This window comes from Gopherus evgoodei, chromosome 1, assembly GCF_007399415.2.
Source record: "Gopherus evgoodei ecotype Sinaloan lineage chromosome 1, rGopEvg1_v1.p, whole genome shotgun sequence".
In the NCBI taxonomy this organism is placed as follows: Eukaryota; Metazoa; Chordata; order Testudines; family Testudinidae; genus Gopherus; species Gopherus evgoodei.
The window spans coordinates 137,579,554-137,592,304 of record NC_044322.1 but is presented as its reverse complement, the minus strand read 5'-3'; the positions used below and the strand labels follow the sequence as shown (position 1 = coordinate 137,592,304).

Here is a 12,751-nt window from a genome sequence, read left to right as displayed (position 1 = left end):
AAACATACAACTTGACACTAATACAAATATGATTATTATCTTCTGTTATGGAATCCATTCTTGCAGTTCAAAAATAATATTACAAATGGTTGTAAACCAAAGAGCCTGGGATCAGTTATGTAAACATATGACTTTGGTTTGATATTTGTTATTTGTGTCTTCCTGCAGAACCTCTTACTGTAGGCCATAGCATTTGTGTTTTGTGTGCTTTTTGGCATTTGAACATTGTAAAACTTGTCAGATTCACCATGAAATAGCCTGAAATGTGATTTTGTTCATTTTAGGGTCATGTGTATGAGTCTATCATGACTAGTTTCTCATGACTCTCCCAAAGCATTGTAGATGGTAAGTTTTTTGAGGCACGGATAGTTGTTTTATTAGCTGTGTGTACAGTGCCTCGCACAATGGGATCCCATTCCATGACTAGATACTGTCACAATACAAATAATAACAACAGTGGAAATGACAGATATTTCCACATCCTCCTGGATGAGCTTAAGGAAAGAGGAAGACAGTGAGTGAGAGATCCTTCAGCACCAGGATCCTCCAGCCTGACCAACCCTCCTGAGACTGAACTACCTGGCTACAGGTAAGTCTGATCAGACCTCATCAGACTTATTTCCAAAGGTAAAGACTTGGCAGAAGGAGTCTCTGACACTGAACTAGAAAGCACAGTGAAGAAGAGAACTGTGTGAGATGAAGTGGGAAGACAGGAGGTGGTTGCAGACCGAACTGAAGTGAAAAAAGGTAGAGATGGGCTGTCTGGCACAGACCAGGATATGGACCAGTGGACAAAGCCATGTTTGGAACGTGGAAAGAGTGCAGAAGAGATGAGCTCAGGGCAGTGAGAGGTGAGCGGGAGGTGCCCTCTGCACATTGCTTGAAGTCAGAGATAGCCGAGAAAAGGCAGCTCCCATCATCTGCTGAAGCAGAGGGGAGCTCCCTTCCTTTTCCGTGCTTTTGGGACTTGATCCTATGCTCACCGAAGTCAATCACAAAGCTCCCATAGACTTTAATGGTGCAGGATCAGGCCCTTGATAAGCAGCACTCCTCAAACCTCTCCGCCTCTTCCTTGGCTGTGCAATGCTCGCTGCCCTTCTGTTTCAATCAACTTTAAACCTTTGTCCCCAAAGGGAGGCTGCGGTAGAGGGAGGAAGAGACATTTGAACAGCAAGCAGGAGATGGGCTTGGGAAATGCTAACGCACACATCTTCTGGGGAGCCTTTCCATGATTTGTCATGTCTAAAACCGGCACAGCTGCACTGTTTTAAGATAAGGCTTTCCGGCCTCTGTGTGTGTGTGTGTGTGTAATATGTGTTGTCTGCTGTAGAATTGTAGCAATAAGCAGGCATGATCATGTCCTTTTCTGCATGGTTTACAGTACCAGGCAACCATATGGTGCTTTAGCGTTTTCATGTTTTCACTGTACGAGGTCATTTTTAGAACAATTTCTTTGATGAGATGTGTTCTAGGATGATTTTGATATCAAACAATATTCATTGCTGCTCTGCCACAAGAAAAAGTGCATAATCCTATAGAATCCCTTGTGTCTCAGAGTTCACAGGCTATGGATAATTAACAGGTTTGCTGCATTTTCACACTCATTTAAAAAGTTTTTATTTTTGAATGCTCTTAAATTATGAAAAACCATGTATACACGATGTGATCTGACTGGAAATAGGAGAAACACAGTCTATTACAATATCCCTGCCAAAAGAACTAAGATTTCCACATAACACTCTCTGAACTGAACTTTTCTGGCTCTTGTTCCCCTTGACTCAGAGTAGGGGACCCAACTCAGAAAACCTCCCCAACCTCCAAAGAACCTAGGCTGCTACATTTTTGGTAGGACTGTGAAATGGCTAGTTAAACATTACCTGAAGTCTTCCTCTCAATGCTACACAGCCTTATCCCTTCTTGTGACAGCCTTAAGAAGGCAAGTTCAATCTACCCTATGGTTTGAGGGATGATGGCCTTCAAGGTCCTGAACACTCTGTCTGTGATCCGGAAAAGTAATCTGGCAAAGTACTTAAGCACTAGCTTAAGGTGTGAGCAGTCCCAGTGAAGTCGAAACATGTCCTTAACACCCTTAAAGCTAAACACATGCTTAAGTGCTTTTCTGAATAGGGATGGACTTAAGCATGTGCTGAAAGATATGCATATGCTTAAGTGCTTTGCGGAATCAGGGCCCTAGTCTGGAGGGAATCTTTTCAACTGGAGGGACAGTTGTGCATGAGGTGGGGCCTTTGAGGATGATGGGCGATCTCTGTCAGTTAGCGAAGTGGAAATGGTTATGGAATACAAGATGCTAGAGGGGAAAGGCTTTGCATCACCCTGCACCACCCCCCGCATCATTCCCTCTCCATACCATTGATCAGGTACAAACTTTGAGCAGGCTAAGCAGTGCTCCTAAGGGAACAATGGTTTATCTCAGCAGCTGTTGCCTTCACAGTAAAGTGCTTCAGGGTGCCATAGATTAGGATGGGGATTACTGGGGAGAAGAAAATAACTATAAAATCTTTCCACCCCCAAAAGAAGCTAATATATGAAAAGACCTGGAACTATTCCTTGTGCAGGTATACAGCTGGCTCAGCTGCACTATAAAACTGAGAGGCTTGGAACAGTGAAGAGAGTTATACAAGTATAATCAAAGTGGTATGGTTATACTTGTATAACGCTCTTCACTGTTCCAAGCCCAATCAAAGTGGTATGGCTTTCTAGCGTAGATGAGGCATAGATTCACAGTGATCATGCAGATGTGTTCATGCTTTTCTCTTTATTCTGTTCTTAGTGTTGTCAGACTTTTTTGCTTGAATAGTAATTTTTAGGAAATCCCTTAGTAAACTCTTGAACACCCTCCCCTCCCCCAAAGAACAAACAAAAAATTCCTCCTCAAACCACTGGCCTTCATGTACAGTACAGAGCTATCTCTTTGAATTTGCATAATATCATAGTCTCATTTTAAAAGTTCCCTTTAATTTAAATCTGGTTTAAAAGTCCCAGACACTGTTGATTGCGCTGGAATGTCTTCTTGCACTAATAAAGGACATCATGGTACTGTTTGAGGGTGTTTGCCATTCTATTCCGTTCTACTGCACTTGAACTGCTTACTCGTTAACTGCTTTATTATTGGTCCTAAACTCTTAGTGTCTGTGGGATTGAGCAGACAATTTGCAAATGGAAAAAAATAGGCAAAATTCTTACAATTAATTATTTATTATAAATTATTTTCTCAGCTTTTTTTTCAGCTTTCCTAGATCAATAGAACTAGAGTGGCATTGCAGTTCAGTATTTGTGATAATTATTCATATTTATATTACACTTTTGGGCTGGATTTCCAGAAAGGTTTAAAAGTACTTTTCAAGCTTCACTAAATGTAAACTACAGCAGAAATCACTTTACTCACCAGTGAAATACAGTAGTCTGTAAGGTGAAACATGACCACAGGCTAGAGTACAGAGTAATGCTACATATAGGTTTAGGATAGGAGTGAATAACTTATTTCAAGTGACCTAAGCAGGGAATTTTAGGTAGGTGGAAAGTAATTACCCAAAAACAAAATTGGCCAGAACATCCGAGCTAACATCTATACTCTTGAAAATAAATAAACAAAAATAAAAATGCCTCGGATGTTTTGATACTTAACAACACATGTAGTCAGGCTGTTGGTTTTACATCTTGTCCAGAAGACTGCTCCTCATGCAGCATGGTGTCCCCCTGATTGTATTTGGAGCACTGGTTTAATATCGATACAGATCTTGGACTATTACCTGCTCAATCACCAGTTTCATATATTGGGGTTTCCTCGATGTTCTTTTACTTATAAGAATTGAAGTTTTGCTTATGAGAATTGACGAGATAAGATCCCAGGGAGGGCAGCACTTCGTCATGTGCAAAAAAATATTACCATGAGCCCCATCACAGCGCAATACACATGTGCATACATAGTCAGAGAAATACTGTACGCTTCCAGTAAGGAATGCTCACAAATAATATGCTGAAGCCACAGCTGTAAATTGACTTGTGAATAATACTCTCAGTGACTACAATAGTTTTGCTTGAGGAGGTCTGCGGGATATGGCCAATAATTAATACCGGAAAACAGGTAAGATTCTTGTGAACAGGCAGACTCTCCACCTGGCTCTCAGCACTGTGCACACCCTGGGTTAATGTCCAAAATTCATCTCTCTTCCTGCGGTAAGCCTTTATTAAACCATGAACCTCAATCGAAGCTTTCTCCTGAGTTTGGCTTGTTCCTAAGATGTCTTCCTGCAGAGCCTCGCTCCCCTTTCTCCCTGTATATGGCCTTACCCTTGGTTCCCCAGTTCTTCAGAGACATGCAAAACTCTTTATCATCTCATTGGTTAGAGCTACTTGTAGTCAGCAGAAATAATGCTGTAGGCAGGGCACTAATCTTTACATCAGGCTGAGTCAGCAGAAAAACCCTGCATTTCTATGTAGAGTCCTGGAACATGACACCCTCTCACAAATGGGTGTATTTTATTAATACTGACATTAGGAAACAAGCTGGATTGGGCCTTATAGGTACAGGTCTGCCTTGGGGGTGGATAAGAGTTATATCATTCCAGCAGGAGCACCAGCGGGCTTTGTGACTCAGGCAAGCACAATGTCTCCTGGAGCTGTCTCACTGTAAATATAGTGCTGTTTTTTAAAAGTGGTTCTTGTGTACTGCATTCTGTACATATTGCAAGTGCACTGCCCTTCTGATGTTCCTCTTTCATCACAGAGGGCATCTCTGTCAGCATTGGAACGGTCAGAACAGCTGATAAGGAACGCAGCCAGTCTGGAAGAGCTGCTTCGAATCACTCACGCTGAGGACTGGAAGCTGTGGAAATGCAGACTAAAACTCAAAAGCCTCTCCCATTTAGATTCCCGGTCTGCGTCCCATCGCTCCACTAGATTTGCTGCTGCTTTCTATGACATTGAGACACTGAGAGGTAAGTGTGCAGTTGTGCATGAGTCATCAACTTCATCAGTGGTTTGAGCATTGGCTTGCTAAACCTAGGGTTGTGACTTCAATCCTTGAGGATGCCATTTAGGGATTGGGGGATTTAGTTGGGGATTGGTCCTGCTTTGAGTAGGGGATTGGACTAGGTTGTCTTCTGAGGTCCCTTCCAACCCTAAGAATCTATGATTTTCAGGATCACCAAGCGCATGTGTGACTAGGAGTTAAATAAACAGGCATTCTTAGAACAGACAGCTTCAGAGAGGAAATGGTGAATGAGTAAAGAGACATCATGTGAAGGAACATGTTAGGCAACACCCTGCATACGTCTTCCTGGTTTATGGTCAGAGCTGGTTTAGTGCTCTCTGTACACAAGCCAAAGAAAAGATATATAAAATATGGATTTGCCAGTCAACAAAACAAGAGGAGAAGTAAACATGCAGGAATGGCTTGGAAAGGCTGGCTGAAGGGACAGCCAACAGCAAAATGCTAAATCCTGGAATTTGCCTGCAGACAGAGACAAATGAGCCTTACAGAAAGCATTGGAATTCCTACTTTTATGAGCTGTGTTCTGATATAAGGCATCTCATCAGCAGAGAGGTTGCCACCACTCTGTATGGGTGGGAGCTACCTAGCAAGGAGGTACTGCCTTGATCTTCTTTAAGAGTCTGAGAAAATCTCTCTGGAGAGAGGAAGTAGGTGCTAAAACAATAGACTTAATACCCGAATGAGTTGTAGGTAGTCATAATCTAGACCCTCACTTAGAATGAATTAAAATACGACTCCCTTTTCAAATGAGAGAATCAAGATCTAATCTAAATTCATTGAACTAAAAGAAAGAGATAGTGATTGTTCCTTGATGACGTGAATAGATATTATATGATAGACCTTTATTATACAAGCTGTGAAGTAACAAGGTGTAAAAGATCTGTTCCTTTTATTGTACAGTCTTGAACTTGATACAGTGTGACTACAGCCAGAATATTAAGTTCCCTGTGTAGAAGCCAGAAAACAGTGATCCTATTCCTATACGACTTCTAGGATATTTGCAGTCCCTCTTTCACATGTTTGCTGACACATCCACATCTTTTGCTTATTCATTTTAGCTAAACTAAGACTTGGCTGTGTTAGCTGGAGCTTAATTTGCATCTCTGAGCTGAAGCCCAAAGATACAGACAAAAGTGCCCACACTAAATTAGCTTGCAAGTAATTGAATGGGATTTAGAGTCACAGAGTCAGAATTTAAGGCCAGAAGAGGCCATCAAATCATCCAGTCTGACCTTTTGTATATTGCAGGCCACCAACTGCCACCCAGCACCCACACACTAAACCCAACAACTAAAATTAGACCAAAGTACTACAACCCTCAAGCAACTTAACTATTGTGTGCCACAGGCAGAGGGCAGGAGGGACCAAATTGCACCAAAACCTGAGGCCTCTGCAATGGCCGGGAATTGATTTAGTGAGATATGCCTACACGAACCAAGCAAGCAACCAACACTGCATGCTGCAGAAGGTGGTGAACCCACCGACCCCCACACATGATCTCTGCCAATCTGATCTGATGGAAAATTCATTCCTGACCCTGAGTATGACAGTGAGTCCAACTGTGAGCACGTGAGCCAGACTCATCAGCCAAGCTGCAGAGAGGGAGAACTCTGAGCACAAATCCACCCCATCCTGTGTCCAATCTCCATTTGTAGCAATCTCTGATGTTTCAGAGGAAGGAGACCAAAAAAAGCAGAATACATTAGCGAAAAAATATCATTTCCTGACCACTTATCAACACCTAAAAATAATATAACTACTTAGCTAATAAGGTTAGAAAAACAGTCACCATCTCAAAAGAGTAGCAAGTATAAACAGATGAAGCAATAGTCTACAGATGACCTTTACTGTGTCATCTGAAGGAGCTGTTAGCTTTCTCTTCCCTTTCTCTTTAAACATCTAACTCCAGATACAGAACTGCCAAATATCCTCACCAGATCCAGGTGAGAAGATCATTTAAATTCAAATAATTGAAATTTGTGGTAGAAAAATCCTGTTAGGTCTTCTTCCCCATCTTCTAAGGCAGAATTATTCCAAGTCCCACTCTATTAATGTTCTAATATGCCCTGAATCATCACAGAATCTGACTGAGCACCTACTAAAATCATTCACATAAACTTATATTTCTCTTTCCCTCTCCCAGTCATCAGGGACTGATCTCTGTTTATAGTGTGTTTTGTTTTAATGTTGTGGTATTGTGTGAAGACTAGGCCAAAGACATAGATGCTCATCACCCCATTGCTTGTCTCTCTTTACTGGTTCCCCGTGAACTACCAGGGCAAATTCCAGATTTTGGTCTTCATCTTCATCTTCCCTGAGCTCCATGAATATGTAACTCACACATGGAAGAGATCAGAATGACCACAAACCTCAGTGCTTGCAGAACAAAATGTAAAATGCACTTCTCTGATCTAGTCTCCCTACAACAACACCTGTTTTTCAAAGTGATTAATAGTGGGAGAACGTGTGTGTGCTTGACGAATATTTCTGTTATACAAGTGACATCTTGAATGATGATGTGCACACAATTAAATTAATTTTCTACTTTAACAGGAAGCTCAAAGTCAGATTCTGATCTCGATACACTGGTATCAAATGGAGTAATTCTATCGACTCTAGTGCACTTACTCCAGGTTTACACTGCTATGATGAAAATCAGAATCCATGCTCCAAAATCCTAATTGAACAATGGCAAATAAACGGATCCTAGGGCCAAGATGTTCAAAAGTGACTGGTGATGTTGGGTGTCCAATTTGAGAGATCTTGATGGAGCCTGATTTTAAGAAAGCGCTGAGCACCTCCCTCTGAAAATCAGGTTCCTTTAAAGTGACTCATGCTGGGTATCCAAAAATGGAGGCACTCAAATTCACTGGTCATTTTTTAATGTCTTTGCCTATTGATGAGATCCTGTCCCTATCAAAGTCAATGGGAGTTTTGCCATTAACTTCAGTAGGGCCAGGATTCCATCCCAGACCTGCTTCTTGAATCTTTTTTAATTGAATGCAGTTATTATTATTTTTTCAATACTGTTCATAATGATTGTGCTTTCTACAGTGATAGATGAGGAATGGCAAAAAACTCAGTGTATGCCAAGGGAGACCTGCGTGGAAGTTGCCAAAGAACTAGGTACAACCACCAACAAGTTCTTTAAGCCTCCCTGTGTGAATGTGTTCCGGTGTGGAGGCTGCTGCAATGAGGAGAGCCTGGGCTGTATGAACACAAGCACAACTTATGTTTCAAAAACGGTAATTGAAACAATTTGTCTTCCTTCTAGCCTGTCACTGGCTCTGAAACAAAGTGAGGGAAGAGGATGCTGGGCCTCTGAAAGCCAGTTATGGAGATACCTGAGGATACAGCTATTCTCTACAGTCGTAATGATAAGCATACATTTGTATTGATACCAAGCGAATAAGGCCTGGCGAATGATGATTTAGTACCATTTTATAGTCACTTTACACAAGTATACATGACGAAACCTGGTGCACAGCAGTGGAGAATGAGCTCACGTGAATGGACTATGATCTCGTGTTGCGTTAATGAGTTTAATTCTTCTTTATTCTGTAGCTGAAACCTGGGATTTCCTGATGCTAGTGGCTCATGGAGACTCCCAATACCACTGACCTAATGGATTCTGTAGGAAATTCTCATGGTAGTGCCTCAGAGATAAGTTCTAAATTTTGAAAATTGTGGCCAGTGACAAAAGAAAAGTGACTAGTGATTTTAGGTGTCTCATCGTTTGGGTGTCCTGCTTCACATTCCGTAAAGGAGCTTGAATTTCCCAAGTGCTATGCAGCTGCTCTTTGAAAATAAGGTGCCCTCATTACAAATGCCTTAGGTTTTCAGTGTCCAAAATCGCAAATTGCTTCTGAAAATGTAGGCTTAAATCAATAGGCAGATACTGCTAAGTAGCAACAGGCAGCAAATAACCTGAATTTTGCAGGCAGCACTATTAATTTACAGTTGTTAAAACTTTATGCCTTTACAGAGATACATTAAATTCTAGTTATGAAAAGTTTTTGCACTGGTACAAAATTTGTGGACAATTGTTTAGAGAGAAAGTTAAAATATTCCTGGAACAAGGATTCTAAAACCAGTGGTCTTGATCCACCTATGTGTTATTCCAGTTGTGTATCAGTGTAATTCCACTGATTTCAGTGGAGTTGTGCTGGAACAAACCTGGAGTAACACAATGGTGAATCAGGCCCAATACCTTCTATGTAGATGTTTGTTAATCAGTTCCACTTCACATGAGGAGGAGAGTGATCTTATGAGCTGTTGTATGTATACCACAGATGTTTGACCATCTCAGAGGTCTGGGTTAGGCTAGAAATCATTTATTTATTCATGTAGTTATTCTTGGAGCAGTAGTTTATAAGTCTGTTAAAAAACTAAAGTTTATTCAATTCTGCAGAGTGTAACATTCCTTTAACTTCCTTCAAAATAGCTATTTTCAAAAGCCTTTGGGTACATTCTGTTCCCAGATACAACCATGTAAATCCAGAATCATTCTACTAACATCAATGAAGTTACTCCAAACTTACATCAGTGTTACTGAGAACAGAATTGTCGCCCGAGCTCTTTATTTCTTTACAGAGAAATTGTAGTCTTCATGGTGAAAAATCCGCTGGATGTTGAGACAGACAAGATAAATGAGTCTCTATATAAGTGATTGAGGTTACATTGCTAATGTATATGAAAACAAGTTCCAGTCATCTACATGTTTTTCAGCTTCAATCATGAAACATACTGTTGATTGCTCGGTAAATGATATTTACAATACATCATTTTGTTAGCTCTGGGTCGACTATGCTGACCAGTTCCTAGCTCCGTGGGCATTGCTTAATTTTCCCTTTTGGGTAACTTAGGTCCGACCTGTGGTGGCTACCAGCAGAAAAGAGGAAGGGGGGTGGTAGTGGGGAAATGGCAGTGAGTAGGAAGCTGGCATTAAAAAGATTTTAAGAAATAATGATAGGTGTATAATAGAAACTGAACAGTATATTTCATTCTTCTAGCTCTTTGAGATTTCAGTTCCTTTGACAAGTGTGCCAGAGCCAGTGCCAGTCAAAATTGCCAACCACACAGGTTGTAGATGCTTATCAACTGCTCAGCATCACCAATATGCCATCATACGAAGATCTGTCCAGTACCCAGAGGAGGATGGGTAAGGCTCTCTGTCTTTACAAAATATTACAGAGTATACTGGATTAACTAGGAAGCTCTTTTGTTTTAAGTCATTCGCTACTGCTTTTCTTCCATCTTTTGCTTTCCCACTAGTTTCCAGATATCCTGGGTATTCTTCAAACTTATAGAGCCAAACCCAAACCTGCTGTAAAAAGGTTTAGTCTGCACATATTTGGCAGCCAGATTGAGGTCACAATTCAGCAAGTACCGAACTAGAAGCACTTGGGTAATCCCATCGCAGTTAATGTACCTACTTGTATTCTTAAAGTTAGGCATGTTCCTAACTTGTGCATCATTGAATTGGGACGTCAGTGCAGACTGCCACAGTGTTCCTATCTAGGGTAATATGACACAGTGCTTAATTTGTAATGAAAGAGGTGCCGGGACTCAAGCAGTTTTTTTTCTTTCATAACATGGCAAGCCCAGAGGCACCTGAGCTAAGAACTGCCAGGCCTAGAGGTGCCAAGGTTCAGCCCTAGCAAGCCCTGGCATAAATTAAGCACTGCTGTTCCCATTATTTCCCATAATACAGTTGACAGGTCTGGCAGTAAATAATTGTCTTGAGCAAACTCCCTGACTAGTAAAAGCAGCAAAGAATCCTGTGGCACCTTATAGACTAACAGACGCATCTGAGGAAGTAGGTATTCACCCACGAAAACTCATGCTCCAAAACGTCTGTTAGTCTATAAGGTGTCACAGGATTCTTTGCTGCTTTTACAGATCCAGACTAACATGGCTACCCCTCTGATCCCTGACTAGTCTTTTTCAGTAGCTACATTAATTCTTGTGAAGCTTTTTTAAAATATCTGACCATGTTGTTTTTCCTTCTAGTTGCCCTTTTACCAACAAACTTTGTCACAGTGGCTTGATATGGGACAGCAACAAATGTGAATGCGTGGTAGATAAAGAACATCCTGGCAGAAGGGAAGGTAAAAGTAGTATCATTGGCTGACATTTCTGCAGCTACTGTCTCTATCAGAAGAGGGTTGATAAGGTTCTCTCCTTTTTCTCACTGAGATTTCTCTTTGATTCTAAATCAATAGACTGCATTGCCTTATTATAGAATACTCTAGTTGTAAACACGCACACAAATGGTGTTCCCTCATCTCATTTTCTTCTGAGGATTTTTGCCTTTTCCTATTAGCAATGCGAATAAGGAATAGCAATATCCTGGAAGGAATTAATGTAGCTGGCAGTCACTCTACATTTTCATTATACACGGATGACTTAGTCGTTTGTTTAGGGGGCTTTCAACTCAGTATCCCACATCTATTCACCTGTATTCAATAAATGTTCATGTTTTCCTGGGTTTAAAATAAATTGGCAAAGATATTACCACTCAAATTCGGGGCTACGTTCTATCCTCATACATAGTGCACACATGAAAACTTAACTGAAATCAGTAGGGTTGTATGAATAAAAAAGTGCTGAGTGTGGGCTTCTGCCCTCAGTGATTCTAGAGTTTGACCCTGCAAACCATTCCTCACAGGATTGATTCTTATAGGCTAGACTCCACATAAATTGCACTTGAGAGGAAATGTGCTTCAGAGACACCCCTCTGAGGCATAATGCTTCCTGTGCTCCCCTCATATGTGGGGGGAAGGAGGGAATGTTTCACTCGAGTCTTTTACAGGGCTCTTTGTTCTCTTTCCCCTGGTGCCCAGCTAGTTCTCTGGCTGGCAAGTTGACACTCAGGATTGAGCTGTGACTCCGTCCCTCTCTCCTCGGTCCTCACCCACTGCGTGAAGAAAGTTATGCATGCAGGCAAGGCCAGGGCACACTCTATATGATGCCAGTGGAGCTACTTGTGAGAGTAAGGCTCTCCGTTAGGCTACTGGATACAAACTGAACAGAATAACGTTAGTAGAAATGATATGTAGAAGTGACTTCCAAGAAAGCATCCAACTTGTATAAAAGCATAAGATCATTATCAGCTATTGCCTCCTTCCTCTTTTCTTGGTGGAGAAGAGTTGAATCCATCAACTGAAAACTTTCCTTGGGGGGAAATAAACAACCTGCTATAAATCTAAAGAATTTTGAAATATTGAGAGGTATTAAAAATATCCCTAAATACCATACAATATTTATATTCAGATGGGCAATAATGGGAATCTAATCTGCCTGGACTACATGGACACAGAAGAAAATCTTGCCTTTCTAGATGATCTTACATTCAACAAATTAAAGAATACAAACTAGTAGTAAAGGCAATTTGGCAAGCATTTGCATTCCTAGGCCAGTGACCTAAACTAAAACTGAATCACTCCATAAACTCTTTCTGTCTAGTATGCTCTCTTAGCATTAATAGACAAGAAACCAATTTTACTGGGACACAGGTTTGTCATCCTGGATCAGCTCATTAGTCCATCAACTATGGTATCCTGGCTTTATCAATGCTAAGTAATTGATACCTTATAGGAAGACCAAAGCATGGGGGTTAGGGGGTGCCAGGCAAACTCCTATTGCACCTACCATCTAGCCATTTGTGCTATGGGCTAACAACAAGAAAAATAGGGTGACTTAAAATAACAACTGTATTATGCCTTTTACTGATGT

The 12,751-nt window shown here is 41.1% G+C and overlaps 1 protein-coding gene across 2 annotated transcripts in view; it reads left to right on the top strand.

Annotated features, from left to right (window-relative positions):
* Nucleotides 1-12,751, top strand: part of VEGFD (vascular endothelial growth factor D) — a 38,870-nt gene that overhangs the window by 17,653 nt on the left and 8,466 nt on the right. For both annotated transcript variants that reach the window (XM_030573450.1, XM_030573442.1), the window contains 4 exons: nt 4,748-4,958; nt 8,069-8,259; nt 10,027-10,175; nt 11,027-11,124. In XM_030573450.1, coding sequence (XP_030429310.1) covers nt 4,748-4,958; nt 8,069-8,259; nt 10,027-10,175; nt 11,027-11,124 — 649 coding nt within the window. The remainder of the gene's footprint in view (nt 1-4,747; nt 4,959-8,068; nt 8,260-10,026; nt 10,176-11,026; nt 11,125-12,751) is intronic.